This window comes from Scyliorhinus torazame, chromosome 12 (assembly GCF_047496885.1).
Source record: "Scyliorhinus torazame isolate Kashiwa2021f chromosome 12, sScyTor2.1, whole genome shotgun sequence".
NCBI classification, from domain to species: domain Eukaryota; kingdom Metazoa; phylum Chordata; class Chondrichthyes; order Carcharhiniformes; family Scyliorhinidae; genus Scyliorhinus; species Scyliorhinus torazame.
In genome coordinates this window covers 38648476-38665903 of record NC_092718.1, presented here as the reverse complement: position 1 = coordinate 38665903, position 17428 = coordinate 38648476, and the positions used below count along the sequence as shown (strand labels likewise).

Sequence of the window (17428 nt, the reverse complement as noted above, 5' to 3'; positions counted from 1 at the left end):
ATGGCAAATCCATCTACCTTGCACATCTTTGGGTTGTGGGGGCAAAACCCGAAAACACAGGGAGAGTGTGCAAACTCCACACAGACAGTGACCCAGAGCCGGGATCGAACATGGGACCTCGGCGCCGTGAGACAGCAGTGCTAACCACTACGCCACCATGCTGCCTCGAGTAAAAATAAATAAAGAAGAAATTGAAGTTTATTTCCCTTTTATTTTGGCTTCAATTTTAACCCAGTCATAATTTATTTTGCTGTCCGTAAATTAAAAGTGAAGGATATATCGTGCTTTGGTTTGCTGTTTGTTAATACTCCACAGTGATTGGCTGCTGACCTGCTTTCTGACACCACTGTGGCTGCATTTCAGGGAATTCCCTTCATTTGGTGCTACGTTCAAACTGCTGATGGGAAAGGGGTAAACCATGACACACACCACCAGATCTTTGTGGGCTGCTTTCTGTGAGGTCAGCGTCAAGGGTTGTTGCGTCACTGCTGGCTGCAGAATGCAGGTTGACATGTTCTCCTTCGTTAGTTGTCAGCCTTTTAAAATGAACAAAATTAGGAATTAAACATGTTCCATTAATATCACGTGTTAAACAAACAAATTGCAATACTTCCTGAATTGCTCCATTGTTCCTTCAAACCAGCATTAAAAAAAAGTCACTTCCGAATTTTAAAGATGTATTAATTCTGTGTCACCATCTTGAGGAATTTATTTGTATTGCAGTTGGGTGCTTTTTCAATGCGGGTGGAACATGGATTGCTCAATCCATCCATTAACCATTGACATTTAAAGAGCAATGGGCCCTATCCATGTCCTGACCAATATGGCTCGATGCAACAGAACCAAGAACAGATTATGGTAAATGTAAGCATTTAAGTTGACCGTTGAAGCCTCAAAATCACTCTAAAAACAGGGGTTGATGTTGGGTATGAGGTTAATTGCCAATTTGGGTGTGGGTGGTTGCCATTTTGAAATGTCATCAGCATCTGATCCAGAATGGATGTGCGTTAAACTCCACACCTTCGCAGCACAACCTGTATTGTCTGCTTGATCCCTTACTCTTCGTTTTACGGTATTGGTAAATAAAACATCCATTTGTGATGGGATGAAAAATTGGGGCTCACTATGAATGTGAGTCTAGCATATCGTGGCTGAACAGGAGAATTAATAACCTTTATTATTGTCACAAGTAGGCTTACATTTACACTGCAATGCAGTTACTGTGGAAAGCCACTAACGCACTCCAGCGCCTGTTCGGATTCACAGAGGGAGAATTCAGAATGTCCAATTCACCTAACAAGCACGTCTTTTGGGACTTGTGGGAGGAAACCGGAGCACCCGGAGGAAACCCACGCAGACACTGGGAGAACGTGCAGACTCCGGACAGACAGTGACTCAAGTGGGGATCAAAACTGGGACCCTGGTGCTGTGAAGCAACAGTGCTAACCACTGTGCTACCGTGCCGCCTGATTTGTGTACCGAGTATATGCAACAAATTATTTGGGGGGGGCAGAAAAATGGCGTTGTCCTATGCGCTGGGTCAACTTGTATACCATGGTCTACAGTATCTGGTCATGTAATTCATTTGCTGTTTGTGGTATTATGCGATGTGTAAATTGGCTGCTGTATTGACCTGCATATCAACGACTGCTCACAAGTAATTAATTGGCAGGAGATTGCATTGGGACATCCCGCAATGCTACATGCAATACTAATAAACAATGCTGCAAGTTCTTTACATTGTTGCCGATTTAAAAAAAAAAAAAAAATTTTGAATGATAAATATCCCTGTGTACAACTTAAACCTTGTCTACACCATCTGCCTCTGGTCAGAAATGTTGATTATCCATTCATTTGTGTAAGGCTTTGCAGGGAAAAGCTTCTGTTAAACTTCATTTAACTTCTGTCCCATTTCGTATCCAAATGAAGTCTGTTGTTTCCCAGAATGGCCTGTTGAATCTCCATTCACTTTCCAAGGAATGTTGCTGTTGATCACCTCAGACCTAGATCCTGAGACGTCTGCACAAGATTTAAAAAAAGTACGATTAGGGGATTAATATTCAGATGCATATTCTTTTAGACATAGTAATTAACATGTTGATTGAAATTAACTTCCTCTTGCTCAAATAACCTTTCATGAAGTTATAGTAGCCCTTTGTTTGGGAAATGGGGATAAAAAGAAGTCTACTGAAAGTAGGTCAAAAGTTAACAAGTGTGGTGGAGATTGCAAAGTAGAGTAATGTTTTGTTCTTTCAATAATCATTCATGTTTTATGCCAGGAACTTCTCTTAAACTAGCAACTCTTTTTATGTCTGAGTTGAGATTATGGCTATCTTTTAGCTGGGAATCAAGCTTATGGCCACAATGAGTCAACAGCGAGGTACTTGGTTCTGTTTTATTTGTGGTCACAGGGTATAATTGTTTTCTTTTTGGCACACTTGGGGAAATTCAAGGGTTAATTGCTGCTCCGAGCTTGAGAAAATGCATGATGCACCATTGTGCGCATTCTATTTTCGGCACCAACCACCTTTATGACCGTTGAATTCTAAGTTGCATTTTGTGGACTTTATGTACGAAAATAATTTGTTTGTTATGGCCCAAAGTTGTTTTGTTTGGCTGCAGTAAAGAGACTCATCTGTCCGGGCTGTATTCAATGTTGACATGGTACAATTTTACATAAATCAGCTTTTATAAAGTACATAGTGGTATTGTATGACTCAAATCTCAGTTTTCTGGGGATAAACTGAAATGTTAATGTCTGAGCTTAGATTTACGTTAAAAAAGTAGTCTTTTTGTCACAGGCTTGGAATTGGAATCTATTCAGAATGGTGGCAAAAATGCCCCAGGGCATTCTGTACATTACCATTGTAATATCTTGGTCAAACTAGAATTTAGGAATACTTAAGAACCATTGTTCATGAGTGCAGCTAATTTGCTGAACTAAACCTTTCAAAATTGTCTTGCTGTTTGCTTCCGAAAGAGCTCTGACGAAAGGAAGTCTAAATTGAATTAGCTGTGCAGCCTATATGTAAACAATATTGTCTTACTTTTAATTTAATAGGGCCAGCTGTATCTACTGGTGACAGACCAGGGCTTTCTTACAGAAGAGAAGGTGGTCTGGGAGAGTTTACACAATGTGGACGGAGATGGAAATTTCTGTGACTCTGAATTTCACCTGAGACCTCCATCTGACCCAGAAACCGTGTACAAAGGACAGCAGGATCAAATAGATCAGGTAAGCATAAAAGAACAGGCTCAATTCAGATATCCATTGCTGGCGGTTACTTATTACATGTTCATAGCTAGCTGCTTTCACCTAACATGAATTTCAACATCTTTAAATTAGTCACGGTGCACGGGCGGCACAGTAGCACAGTGGTTAGCGCTGCTGCCTCACAGTTCCAGCAACCCAGGTTTGATTCCCAGCTTGGGTCACTGTCTGTCCGGAGTCTGCACGTTCTCCCCGTGTCTGCACGTGTTCCCTCCGGGTGCTCCTGTTTCCTCCCACAAGCCCCGAAAGATGTGCTTGTTAGGTGAATTGGACATTCTGAATTCTCCCTCCGTGTACCCGAACAGGTGCCGTAGTGTGGCAACGAGGGGATTTTCACAATAATTTCATTGCAGTGTTAATGTAAGCCTACTTGTGATACTAATAAAGATTACATTACATTAGTAAGGCCAGGAATGATTGCAATTGTATATTGGAACTGCTTAATGATTTTAAATTTGATGTCATCATCATTTGGACACATTGACTGTCTTCCAGCTGCACACATGATGGGTGGCACGGAGCACAGTGGTTAGCACTGTTGCTTCACAGCGCCAGGGTCCCAGGTTCGATTCCCAGCTTGGGTCACTGTCTGTGCGTAGTCTGCACGTTCTCCCCATGTCTGCATGGGTTTCTTCCAGTTTCCTCCCACAAGTCCCGAAAGACGTGCTGTTAGGTGAATTGGAAATTCTGAAATCTCCCTCAGTGTACCCATATAGGCGCCGGAGCTAGGAGATTTTCACAGTAATTTTATTGCAGTGTTAATGTAAGCCTATTTGTGACACTAATAAAGATTATAATTATAGTTGCAAACCTGAAATATCTAGACTTAAATTCAACCCTTTTTGTTGTTTATTTGCAGGTAAATGTCCATAGACGCTGTAGCACAGGAACTGTTATGTTCAGTGTAATGCTCAGCATTTGTTCTTCATAGCATTTGAACCAGATATATTTGCATAAAAGGGTTAATTTACACAACACCATCTTGCATTTCCATATTCATTCTCATGCAGCATTTTGACTCCCCGCACTTAACATTGAAAGGAGAAGGCAATGACACCCAAGTGGAAGGGAAAATGGGAAAACTGTTCAGGCTGAGAGCATGTTTGAAAGCAAGTGCATGCTGAGGGTAATGGAGAAGTACAGGAGTATCGAGGTTGATTGGCAGCAGGAATTATGGAGAAAATAGTTAGAGAAGTGAAGGGGAAACTATTTAAAGAACTGAAGGGTACAATGAGGATGAGAGACTGGAGGAGATGACTAAATTTAGTATTACCTATTTTTATTCAAACTTGTTACTTGCATTATTCTCTTGACGGAGCAGAGGAATTTTCCTCCAATCGCTGAAATCACTTTGTCTACTTAATTTGCTATTTGTGCGATCTACTAATGAGTTTTTAAAAATATAAATTTAGAGCACCCAATTCAGTTTTTCCAATTAAGGGGCAATTTAGCGTGGCCAATCCACTTACCCTGCACATCTTTGGGTTGTGGGGGCGAAACCCACGCAAACACGGGGAGAATGTGCAACTCCACACTGACAGTGACCCAGAGCCGGGATCGAACCTGGGATCTCGGCGCCGTGAGGCAGCTGTGCTAACCACTGCGCCACCGGGCTGTCCATATCTACTAATGATTTGAGTGGACATTTAGTCTTTCAGCGTGTGGTGTACTCTTTGGCAAGGAGTGGGGAGGTGCAACTGTATGCCAACCAAGTTTGTGACAGTTCCATGATGCATATGAAGGATTCCAGCTGCTGTTCGGCAATCTCCTAACATGGCCAGAATGAAATTAAATAGCTGCTTGGATAATAAAACTGAAATTGGCGCCACTCCAAGTTGTGATAATTAGAGGATGTCAAACCCAACGGAAGAATACGGGACAAAAGGGTGCGAACGCTCGTCCACCTGAGAGCTCGGGTTCGGTGTGGAGTTGTGTGGGAGGAAAGATGGCGCGGGCAAGCTCGCCGGGTGGGGCGTCGCCCATTACAGTGGACACGCTGGCTGAGGTGATGGCAGTGAAGTTTGAGCGGCAGTTTGCCAAGCATTTTGAGCAGCATGGAAAGGAGATGATGGGAACATTCAAACAGTTGTTGGACGATACGTTGGCCCTGATAAAGGAGGCTCTTGGAAAGACGTTGATGTCCCTGCATTTACAGAGATGCATTGAAGGGGGTGGAGGAGGCATTGTCGTGGCATAGCGACCAGCTCGTCTCAATGGTCGCTATGTGCTTTCTGGGGCCCCAGGGTACCCCACTGTCTCTTTGCGGAGGAAGTGTTTTATTTGGAGATGTCTCATTTCCTGTCCTTTTGCTAGCCTCCACTTCCTCGTCAGTTCGTCTAGTGTCGCCAGTCTGTGCCCTACGTACAAGTCCCCGACCGTCAATGTGCCCCCGTCCCGCCTCCATCTTTTGAAGGTGGTATCTGGTCTGGCTGGGGGGAATCTGTGATTGCCGCAGATGGGGGCCATGGGGGACATTTTAGTTATCCCGAAGTGTTGTCTGAGCTGGGTCCATGTTCTCAGCGTGGCCGCTACCACTGGGCTTGTTGTGTATCTTGTTGAGGGGGATGGGAGTGCTGCTGTGGACAGGGCCCGGAGGGTCATTCCTTTACAGGATGCCTCCTCCATTTGTACCCAATCTGTGTCAAGTTCTTGTACACATCCCCTCACTTTTTCTGCCGTTGCTGCCCAGTGGTAGTATTATAGGTTTGGTAAGGCCAAGCCCCCTTTGATTTTCCTTCTTTGAAGTGTCTGTTTTGGGATTCTCGGGTTCTTACCCCCCACACAAACACCACGATTACACTGTCTACGTTTTGGAAAAAGGCCTTGGGGATGAAGATCGGAATGGATCTAAACAGGAAGAGGAACCTTGGCAGTATGTTCATCTTGATCGTCTGCACTCTCCCCTCCAGGGAGAGTGGGAGTGAGCCCCACCTTTGAAGGTCTCTTTTTACTTCCTCCACCAGGCTGGTCAGGTTCCACTTGTGGATCTATGTCCAGTCTCTGGCTATCTGGATCCCCAGGTAGCGGAATCTGTTCTGGGCTGTTTTGAACGGGAGCCCCTCCAGCTCTCTCCCTCCCCCGTTTGGGTTCACTCAGAATGCCTCGCTTTTGCCCAGGTTAAGTTTGTAGCCCGAAAAGGTTCCAAACTCTTTCAGCATTTGCAGTATTGACTTCAGTCCCTCCTGTGGCTTTGAGACATAGGAGCAGGTCATCTGCATAGAGTTAAGCTCTGTGTCTCCTCTCCAGATTCCCTTCCAGCTTTTCGCATCCCGCAGGGCTATCGCCAGGGGTTCGCTGACTAGCGCGAACAAGAGTGGGGACAGGGGGCAGCCCTGTCTTGTTCCTCTCTGCAGCTGGAAGTATGTAGAGCTGGTGGTGTTAGTTCGGACGCTCGCTTTGGGAGCGTTGTGCAAGAGCCTCACCCAGGCGGTGAACCCGCTCCTAGCCCAAACCGTTCCAGTACCTTGAGGTATTTCCATTCGACTCTGTCGAACGCCTTTTCTGCGTCCAGGGAGACGATCACCTCTGGTGTTCTCTCCCGAGAGGGGGTCATTATTACGTTCAGCAGCCGCCTGAGGTTCGCTGTGAGCTGCCTACCCTTTACAAAGCTGGTTTCGTCCTCTGCGACCACCTCTGGTACGCAGCCCTCCAGCCTTTTGGCCAGGACCATTGCGAGTATTTTCGCATCCACGTTCAGCAGTGAAATTAGTCTGTATGATCCGCATTCCGTCAGGTCTTTATCTTTTTTGGGTATCAGTGAAATTGTGGCCTGCGCTAGCGTTGAGGGCAGGGTGCCCCTTGCCAGTGAGTCCGCGAACATGTCCCTTAGGTGTGGGGTCAGGACTGGTGCAAATTTTTTGTACAAGTCCACCGGGAACCCATCGGGTCCCGGTGCCTTCCCCACCTGCATGGAGCTGATGCTCTCCATGATTTCTCCCAGGGCTATTGGTGCTTCCCGCTCCGCCCGTCTGTCTTCCCCCACAACTGGTAGTTCCAGTCCGTCTAGGAACAGTTTCATCCCCGTTTGGGGGGCTCGGAGATGTACAGTCCCCGGTAGAAGGTCTCAAATGCCCAATTGACCTCCTTTAGTTATGTTACCAGTCTGCCACCCTTTACCTGCGCTATTTCCCTTGTGGCTGCCTGCTTTCTCAGCTGGTGAGCCAATAGGCGGCCAGCCTTGTCTCCGTATTCGTAGAAGGTCCCCCGTGCCTGACGGAGTTGGTACACTGCTTTCCTAGTGGATAGCAGGTTAAAGTCCATTTGCAGCTTTTTCCTCTCTGCCAGCACCCCTACGGTCGGGGCCTCGGAGTATTTTCTGTCGACTTCCAGGATGGAGTCCACCAGTTGTTGCCTGATCACCCTCTCTTCCCTATCTCTGCTTGCCTTGTAGGCTATGATCTCTCCTCTAATCACGGCCTTCAGTGCCTCCCAGAACATGGAGGGCGAGACCTCCCCATTTTGGTTGTTACTCACGTAGTCGCCTATGGCCCGCGATGTTTTCTGACAGAAGGCCTTGTCGGCCAGGAGGTCAGTGTCCAGCCTCCATGTGGGGCGCTGGGCACGGCCTGTCTCCAACCTCACATCCATATAGTGCGGAGTACTCCGTTCCCGTGATCACTGGAAGCACCGATTTCCCCACTACAAAGAAGTCGATAATGGGTGTATACCTTGTGTACTTGCGAAAAGTATGAAAATTCCTTCTCTCCCGGGTCCAGGAACCTCCATGGGTCCACCGCCCCCATCTGCTCCATAAATGCTCCGAGTTCCCTAGCCATGCCAGTCTTTTTCCCTGCTCTGGGGTTTGATCGGTCGGTCAGTGGGTCCTGTACACAGTTGAAGTCGCCCCCCATGATCAGTTGGTGTATGTCAAGGTCGGGGATTTCTGCCATGGTCTTCTTTATGAATTCTGTGTCGTCCCAGTTGGGAGCGTACACATTTACCAGTACGACCGGTGCCCCTTCCAGGACACCGCTGACCATGGCGTACTGTCCCCCTGGGTCCGTAACTGTTTTGGTTTCCGTAAACCTCGTCCTCTTACTAATTAATATTGCTACTCCCCTAGCCCTCGTCCCGTAACATGAGTGGTATGTCTGTCCCACCCAGCCCTTCCTTACCAGCCGTCGGTCCTTCTCCCTCAGGTGCGTCTCTTGTAGGTAGATTATGTCTGCTTTCAGGCTTCTTAGGTGGGTGAAGACTCTGGATCTTTTGACCCGGCCGTTGAGTTCCCTTACGTTCCAAGTAACAATCCTGGTGGGGGTTTTTTGACCCCCCGGTCCTGCGGGGTCACCCATACTTATCTGGTGGATGCGCCCCTGCCCTCCGGGGTTTCTCTTCGTTAGGGGGCCGTACAAAATGGCCACGGTCACCGCTCTCACCATGAGGTCGGGCTCCGGGGTTTCCTTTTGTCTAGGGGGCACCCACCGTGGCCGCCAGCTGTGTGTACGCCACGTGGCTGTGCCCCTGCACTCCAGGGTCTCCCTTCGTCCTAAAGCTCGCCCGAGTGGCTGTTTGTGGCACCGTCTTGGTTCCTTGCCCTGCTCCATGCCTGCCGAGGCCTGTGTTCGTGCTGCTTATCTACCTCACCCTTCTCTTTGCTTCTCTTTTGTTCTGCGCTCTTCCCCCCCGACTCCTCCTCTTCCCCCCCCCCCCTTAGCCCCTGTTCCTCTGTCCCCCCCCTGTGTTCTTCCCCCCCCCATTCTGCCCTGCCCCCCCCTCTCTTTGTGCCAGGTGCTTCCTCTCCCCTGAGAAGCGCGCCGCGGCCCTCCTTTCTTCCTGCCCTCCCGTGTTAGCCCTCCTCGCTAGCAGGTGGCCCCCCCCTCCCAGCACTTGCCCTGCTCTGGTCCTGTTTTACCTTCCTTTTGCTAGCCCTTGTCTCGCCCTCCTGTCCGCCTTTTTCACCCTCATTCACCTTGCTTCGCTCCCCCCCCCCCCCCCATTGCATTGAGAGGTGGAACGAGCCCGGGAACGGGTCAGCACAGTCCCGCACAGTGCACCAAACGCGTGTGTACAGTTCGTGATCGTGTTGTCTATGTTTGCGGTCTGCCCGCTGCTCTTTGTTCCGATTCTTCCTTTCTTTTCCATCCCCGTCGCTTTCATGATGGCTGTTGTGGCTGTCCCTCCCCCAGTTTGTTCGCTCTAACAAACTCCTCCGCTGCCGCTGGGGTTCGAAAAAACTGCTCCTTCCCCTCAAATGTTACCCAGAGTTTGGCCGGGAATAACATCACAAATTTCACATTACTTTTGTAGAGTGCTGATTTGGCCCTGTTGAATTCAGCCCTTCTTTTGGCCAGGTCCGCCCCAATGTCCTGGTGCACCCTTATGGTCTTCCCTTCCCACGTGCTCGCTTTCGTCTGCCGGGCCCACTTTAGGATTTTTTTCCTTGTCTTGGAACCTGTGCAGCTTCACGATAATCGCTCCGGGCTGCTCCCCGGCTTTGGGCCTGGGTCGGAGTGACCTGTGCGCCCTGTCGATTTCTGAGGGGTTTGGAAACTTCTCCCTTCCCACTGGCTTGCCCAGCATTTGGGTGACGTAGCCTGTTGGATCTCTCCCTCCATCCCCTCTCGCAGACCCACTATTTTAACATTCTGCCGTCTGGACCTATTTTCCTGGTCCCCTAGTTTCCCTCTTAGGCTCCCCTGGGTCGTTACCAGTCTTTTCACCTCGGTTTCCTGAGTTACCATCCTGTCGCTCTGGTCCGAGGCGGCCCTCTCCAACTCCTGAATAGTTTTCTCCTGTACCTCCACCTTCCTTTCCAGGCCGTTGATGGTTCGCTGCATTTTTTTCTGTTGTCTCCGCCAGCATCTCCTTCATCATTGTGTGGAGCTCCGTCCTGAGTGCCTGCCCCATGGCGTTTATCTCTACCTTTATGGCGTTTATTTACGTTTTCAGCACGCTTCTCCATTCCTCCCCCTGTGCCGGGGGGGGAGGGGGGGGGGGGGGGGGGATTGTCGCCGTGTCCTGTTCCTGCTCATTTCCGCTTCCTGATTCTCCTGAACCTCCGCCTCGCTCCTTGGGGTCGTCTGCCTGCGCGGCCGCAGCTCCTGCTTTTTTCCTTCGCCTTCGCTGCTGTTCCTTCTTCCATCTCGCCGTCCCCCCAATTTATTATTTGGAGGCATATTTCTGTCTGTGCCTTTTCTCTTTTTTTTCCTGGGTTTTGGTGCGAAAAAGAAATTCTTTTATGAAAGTTTTTTTTTCACTTTAAAAAAGTTTTCCTTTTTAAAAAGATTTTTGCAGGAGAGGAACAAGGAAGGTTGAATTAAAACATTCTTATTTTGTTCTTGTGATCCTCTCCGTGCTCCGACTTTCAGGCCGTTTCTGAGCGATCCCCACTCCTCCTCCACGTGCAGCTCACAGGGACCAGTCTCCTTTTTTTCCCTCCCTCTCCAGCTCCGTGGATCGGAGCTATGGTGCCTGGGCAGGGCCAAATTCGCGGGGCCTAAAGAATTTAAAAAAAATTTTTTTCCTGAAAATTCCCTGGGAAACCCCCCCCCCCCCAAAATCCCGTGATTTTGTGGCTGTGCGGGAGTGTCTTTGCTGCGGAAGCTCCGTTCGCGATCCCTTGCTAGCAAACTTGAGTTGGCTAGTGAACGCGAGTGAGATGGCTGAAGCTATGGAGGCAATTTTGACAGCACTTTAAGTTGAGGGTGGGGTCGAAGCTGATTTATGAGAGGATTTTGCTGATTTATGAGAGGGTGCCAACTCACTGATTTATGAGAGGATTTTGGAGGGGATTAAGACCAAGTAGGCAGAGGAGCTGGGGTAGCGCTGGAGGAAGGGTTGTGGTGTGAAATGTTGTGGGGATTGAAATCCACAGCATCTTGTGCGAAGTTGGGGTAAATGCAGTTAAAGGTGAGGATAAGGAAGGCAGTGCTCCAAATGGGGTGGCAGTCAGGAGGCTTGGCCCGTCTGAACTTGTTGCACTATTACTGGGTGGCTCTGTCGGTGCGGGTGGAGGCAAATTCCTGTGACAGTCGGGGCTGCTGGCGACGGCACCGTTACTATTCATCCCGGTGAAGTACTCGGGTTGTCCTGTAGTGGTAGCCACACTGAAGATTTGGGGCAATTCCGACAGCACTTCAAGTTGAGGGCAGAGTCGAGGGTGATGCCGTTTAGAGGGAATTGTGGGTACGAGCCAGGGAGGATGGATTCGAGGTTCTGGGATGGGAGAAGAAAGGGATAAAGGAGATGAAGAATCAGAAGAATCTGTTTCTGGTGGGGAGATTCGTAAGTTTGGTGGAGCTGGGTGAGAAGTATGGGCTCCAACAAGAGGAGGACTTAAGGTATATGCAGGTGCTGAATTTCGCAATAAAGGCTTTCCTGAGCTTTCCGGTGGCACTGTCACCCTCGTTGTTGGAGGAGCTGCTGTTGCTGGGGGGAGTGGAGTGGAGAGTGGGGTCATTTCTAGGATTTGCAGCAGGGCAAGGAGTATACGAAAGGGATTAAGGCCAAGTGGGAGGAAGCCTTGGGGATGGGGCTGGAAGAAGGATTATGGTACGAAGCGCTGCGAAGGGTCAATGCCTCGGCCTCGTGTGCGAGGCTGGGGTTGATTCAATTAAAAGTGGTGTACAGGGAACACTTAACGAAGGCAAGGATGAGCCGGCTGTTTGAGGGGGTGGAGGATAGCTGCGAACGGTGTGGGAGGGTCCATATGTTCTGGTCGTGCCCGATGTAGGAGAAATATTGGGAGTCGTTCTTCAGCACCATGTCCGAGGTTTTGCATGTGGAACTGGAGCCGAGTTCCCTGGAGGCCATATTCAGGATGTCGGAGCTGCAGTCGGGAGCGGGGGCAGAGATCGATTGCTCGCAGGCGGGTTCTGTTGGGGTGGAGGTCAGCTTCTCTTCCCACCCCTGGGGGGAGGGGGGGAGGCTGTCTTGGGCATGGTTGTTGTAAAAATGTTGAATAAATTTTTTTTTAGCAAAAAAATGTTAAAGTTGGTGCCCAAGGCGTACCTGATGAGGTCGAGGATGTGCCGGCTGTTTGAAAGAGTGGAGGACACTTACAAGCAGTGTGTGGAAGAGGTCCAGCCAATCATGTAAATCTGTTCTGATCTTGCCCGAAGTCGAGAAATTTTGGAGGTCGTTTTTCAGCATCATGTCGGCGATGCTGCACGTGGAGCCCAGCCCCCTGGGGGCCATATTTGGGGTGTCGGACTTGCCCGGAGCTACAGATGGGAGCAGGGGCTTATTGCTCGAAGGCGGGTCCTGTTGGGGTGGAGGTCAGCTGGTCAGCCCTGTGCCTCAGTGTGGCTTGGGGACTTGATGGAGTTTCTGTATTTGGAGAAGGTTAAATTTGCTTTGAGGGGGGGTGGGATGGAGGGGTTCCACAAAACATGGGGTCTGTTTATTCTGCACTTTAAAGAGTTGGTTACCATCAGCTGCTTAGGGGATGGGAGGGGGGGGCGCTGTTGTTGTGCTATTGGGGTATTGGTTGGTGGAGTATGGGCCGTTCGTGATGTTTTGCATTGTTTTGTTTTATGTATAAAATGTTAAAATCAGAATACAAATATTTTCTAAAAAATAAGCGCGTAATAGATTGATGATCTTGCAGTCACAGTGGTGAATGCAACGAGAGTTGCACTTGTTGAAAAATGATCTGTTCTCCCTGTTTATCGTCAAATTTCTAGGATAGAGTTTCATGTTCTTGGACTGGTTCCATGTTTTTATGTTTAAACAGAGCCTATCCTAAATCTACTTGCTGTTCATAAAATGTGTGGTGGTTCCATTTTGTAATGTAACCGTGGCAATAACCATAAAATAAAAGTATATTTAAGATCTGCTGGAGTGAGTAGCAGCCCAGATTGAGTAGTTAGTGTTGAACTTGTTACCACGGTGTAGTTAAGGTGAGTTGTACAGATGCAGTGAAGCAGAAGCGAGATAATTAAATGAGGGAGACAAAGCTGAAGGATGTTTTGGTAGGTTTTAATAAAATAAAGTGAAAGAAGGCTCATGCGGAGCATCAGCATTGACAAGTTACATTAGAACATAAGAACCATTAGCAGGAGTAGGCCATCTAGCCTTTCGAGCATGCTCCTCCATTCAATGAGATCATGGCTGATCTTTTGTGGACTTAGCTCCACTTTCCCGCCCGAACGCCATAACCCTTTATTCCTTTATTCTTCAAAAAACTATCTTTATCTTGAAAACATTTAATGAAGGAGCCTCAACTGCTTCACTGGGCAGGGAATTCCATAGATTCACAACCCTTTGGGTGAAGAAGTTCCCCCTAAACTCAGTCCTAATTCTACTTCCCCTTATTTTGAGGCTATGCCCCCTAGTTCTGCTTTCACCCGCCAGTGGAAACAAACTGTCCGCATCTATCCTATCTATTCCCTTCAGAATTCTATATGTTTCTATAGGATCCCCCCCGCATCCTTCTAAATTCCAATGAGTACAGTCCCAGTCTACTCAATCTCTCCTCGTAATCAACCCCCTCAACTCTGGGGATTAACCTAGTGAATCTCCTCTGCACACCCTCCAGCGCCAGTACGTCCTTTCTCAGGTAAGGAGACCAAAACTGAACATAATACTCCAGGTGTGGCTTCACTAACACCTTATACAATTGCAGCAGAACCTCCCTAGTCTTAAACTCCCTCCCTCTAGCAATGAAGGACAAAACTCCATTCGCCTTCTTAATCACCTGTAAACCAGCTTTTTGCGACTCATGCACTAGGGAACCCAGGTCCCTCTGCACAGCAGCATGTTTTAACATTTTAGCATTTAAATAATAATCCCTTTTGCTGTTATTCCTACCAAAATGGATAACCTCATATTTGTCAACACTGTGTTACATCTGCCAGACCCTAGCCCATTCAGTTAAACTATCCGAATCCCTCTGCAGACTTCCAGTATCCTTTGTTCTTTTTGCTTTGCCACTCATCTTAGTGTTGTCTGCAAACTTGGACACATTGCACTTGGTCCCCAACTGCAAATCATCTAGATAAATTGTGAACAGTTGTGGGCCCAACACTGATCCCTGAGGGACACCACTAGCTACTGATTGCCAACCAGAGAAACACCCAGTAATCCCCACTCTTTGCTTTCTATTAATTAACCAATCCTCTATCCATGCTACTACTTTCCCCTTAATGCCATGCATCTTTATCTTATGCAACAACCTTTTGTGTGGCACCTTGTCAAAAGCTTTCTGGAAATCCAGATATACCACATCCATTGGCTCCCCATTGTCTACCACACTGGTAATGTCCTCAAACAATTCCATTAAATTAGTTAGGCACGACCTGCCCTTTATGAACCCATGCTGCGTTTGTGCAATGGGATAATTTTCATCCAGATGCCTCGCTATTTTTTCCTTGATAGATTCCAGCATCTTCCCTACTACCGAAGTTAAGCTAACTGGCCTATTACCCGCTTTCTGCCTTCCTCCTTTTTTAAACTGTGGTGTCACGTTTGCTAATTTCCATTCCGCCGGGACCATCCCAGAGTCTAGTGAATTTTGGTAAATTATCACTAGTTCATTTGCAATTTCCCTAGCCATCTCTTTTACTACCCTGGGATGCATTCCATCAGGGCCAGGAGACTTGTCTATCTTTAGCCCTATTAGCTTGTCCATCACTACTTCCTTAGTGATAACAATCATCTCAAGGTCCTCAGCTGTCACAGCCTCATTTCCATCAGTGTCTTCCATCATGTTATTTGTGTCTTCCACTGTGAAGACCGACTCAAAAAACTTGTTCAGTTCCTCAGCCATTTCCTCATCTCCCATTATTAAATCTCCCTTCTCATCCTCTAAAGGACCAATATTTACCGTAGCCGCTCTTTTTTGTTTTATATATTTGTAGAAACTTTCTGTATTTATATTCTGAGCAAGTTTACTCTCATAATCTATCTTACTCGTCTTTATAGCTTTTTTAGTAGCTTTCTGTTGCCCCCTAAAGATTTCCCAATCCTCTAGTCTCCCACTAATTTTTGCCACTTTGTACGCTTTTTCCTTCACTTTGATACTCTCCCTTATTTCCTTAGATATCCACAGTCGATTTTCCCTCTTTCTACCATCCTTCCTTTTTGTTGGTTTAAGTTGGGCCACATGGTCTGTTTCTGTGCTATTGGTTCTGTTACTCCTTGAACCACTTGTGGTCCTGAAGCCAACACCGTTGTAAACTTGATCCAATCATTGACCCAGCATCAGGTGCCACTCCACCAAGGTTGTACCAAGGAAGATGGGATTTGAATAAAAACATAAAGCGATTTGTTAAAAACACCAATATCTAATCAATCAATACAACTCTCTTGTAATGTTGTTACATCTAACTGATTCAGGTGCATTGCCCATATTCAGTTACGTGCTGTTGGAATGCTTCCCCTTATGCTGTTTTGAGGAATTGTTTCGACAATTGTAGCTTCAGATTTCACATTAACGATGACCATAATTCCAGCATTGCTTTGTTTGAAATGTCACTGTTTAATAAGTGAGTAACTATCTGTGAATATTCTGAATATCAGTACCCATTGTGCAAGCTCTGCTACCTGATTAAAGAAATTCCCAAACTTAATTTGGATCAAAGTATGAAATCCACATCAGATGGGAAGAGATATGAAAAAGAGCATGTTAGAATTCTATTTGCTGTTGTATTTTAACATTAAAATGGCTGACATTGAAATCACAATGTCCTGTGCGCAAAAGTTCTTTTGAGCTTTGGAACATATTGAAGTGTGGTTCAGTTTATCATCAGTGCTTATCGCTATCCAATTTGGGAGAACTGTACTTGCATGTCAAGGATAATTACTGATCCCTTATCCAGGGATTTCCTGATTGGACATTATTTCTTCTCTCAGGACTATCTGATGGCATTGTCCTTACAACAGGAGCAGCAAAGCCAGGACTTAGCCTGGGAGCAGATTCCTGAAGGAATTAGTGATCTAGAGCTAGCAAAAAAACTGCAAGAAGAAGAAGACAGACGAGCATCCCAGTTCTATCATGAACAGGAACAGGCAGCTGCAGCTCAAAGCCAGGTAACAACATTTTACCAAATGGAAAGCAGTTCAACAATAAATGCTTTGTACAGTTCTGGGCACCTAATCGGAGGAATCTTTTTTCAAAAAAATATATATTTTATTAAAGTTTTCAAACACAATTTTTCCCCCTTACAAATCAACAAAAGCGGTAACATGATAACTGATAGATAACATTGTTTAAATAAAATAGAGAACTAACAAAATAGCACTAAATAGTGCTCCCCCCTCACCCCATCTAGAACACAAACAATTTACTCCCCCCCCCCCCCCCCCCCGCCCCCTCTGGGCTGCTGCTGCTGGCTATTTATTTTCCCCCTAACGTTCCGCTAGTCGAGGAACGGTTGCCACCGCCTGGTGAACCCCTGAGCCGATCCTCTCAGCGCAAACTTCATCCGCTCCAGTTTTATGAACCCTGCCATATCGTTTATCCAGGCCTCCACGTCGGGGGGTTTCGCTTCCTTCCACATGAGTAAAATCCTACGCCGGGCTACTAGGGACGCAAAGGCCACAATATCGGCCTCTTTCGCCTCCTGCACTCCCGACTCATCCGCTACCCCAAATATAGCTAACCCCCAGCTTGGCTTGACCCGGACCTTCACCACCTTCTGGATCACTCCCACCACTCCCCTCCAATACCCCTCCAGTGCCGGACACAACCAAAACATATGTGTGTGGTTCGCCGGGCTTCCCCCGCACCACCCGCACTTGTCCTCCACTCCGAAGAACCTGCTCAACCTCGCTCCCGTTATATGTGCTCTATCTAGCACCTTAAATTGGACCAGGCTAAGCCTGGCACACGAGGAAGAGGAATTTACCCTACTTAGGGCATCAGCCCACAAACCCTCCTCAATCTCCTCCCCGAGCTCTTCTTCCCATTTTCCCTTCAGTTCTTCTACCAGCTCCTCCCCCTCTTCTCTCATCTCCCGGTATATTTCGGACACTTTGCCCTCCCCGACCCACCCCCCCGAAAGCACTCTATCCTGGATCCCTTGTGTCGGGAGCAGCGGAAATTCCCTCACCTGTTGTCTCGTGAACGCCCTCACCTGCATATACCTAAAGGTATTCCCCGGGGGCAGCTCATACTTTTCCTCTAGCGCTCCCAAGCTCGCAAACATCCTATCTATAAATAAGTCTCCCACTCTCCTAATTCCTGCCGACCGGCCAGCTCTGGAATCCTCCCTCCAA

General features: G+C 47.6%; 1 protein-coding gene across 2 annotated transcripts in view; it reads left to right on the top strand.

Moving 5' to 3' along the window:
• Nucleotides 1-17428, top strand: part of mindy2 (MINDY lysine 48 deubiquitinase 2) — a 123051-nt gene that overhangs the window by 90023 nt on the left and 15600 nt on the right. For both annotated transcript variants that reach the window (XM_072470712.1, XM_072470711.1), the window contains exons 7-8: nucleotides 3062-3235; nucleotides 16064-16240. In XM_072470712.1, the coding sequence (XP_072326813.1) occupies nucleotides 3062-3235; nucleotides 16064-16240 (351 nt within the window). The remainder of the gene's footprint in view (nucleotides 1-3061; nucleotides 3236-16063; nucleotides 16241-17428) is intronic.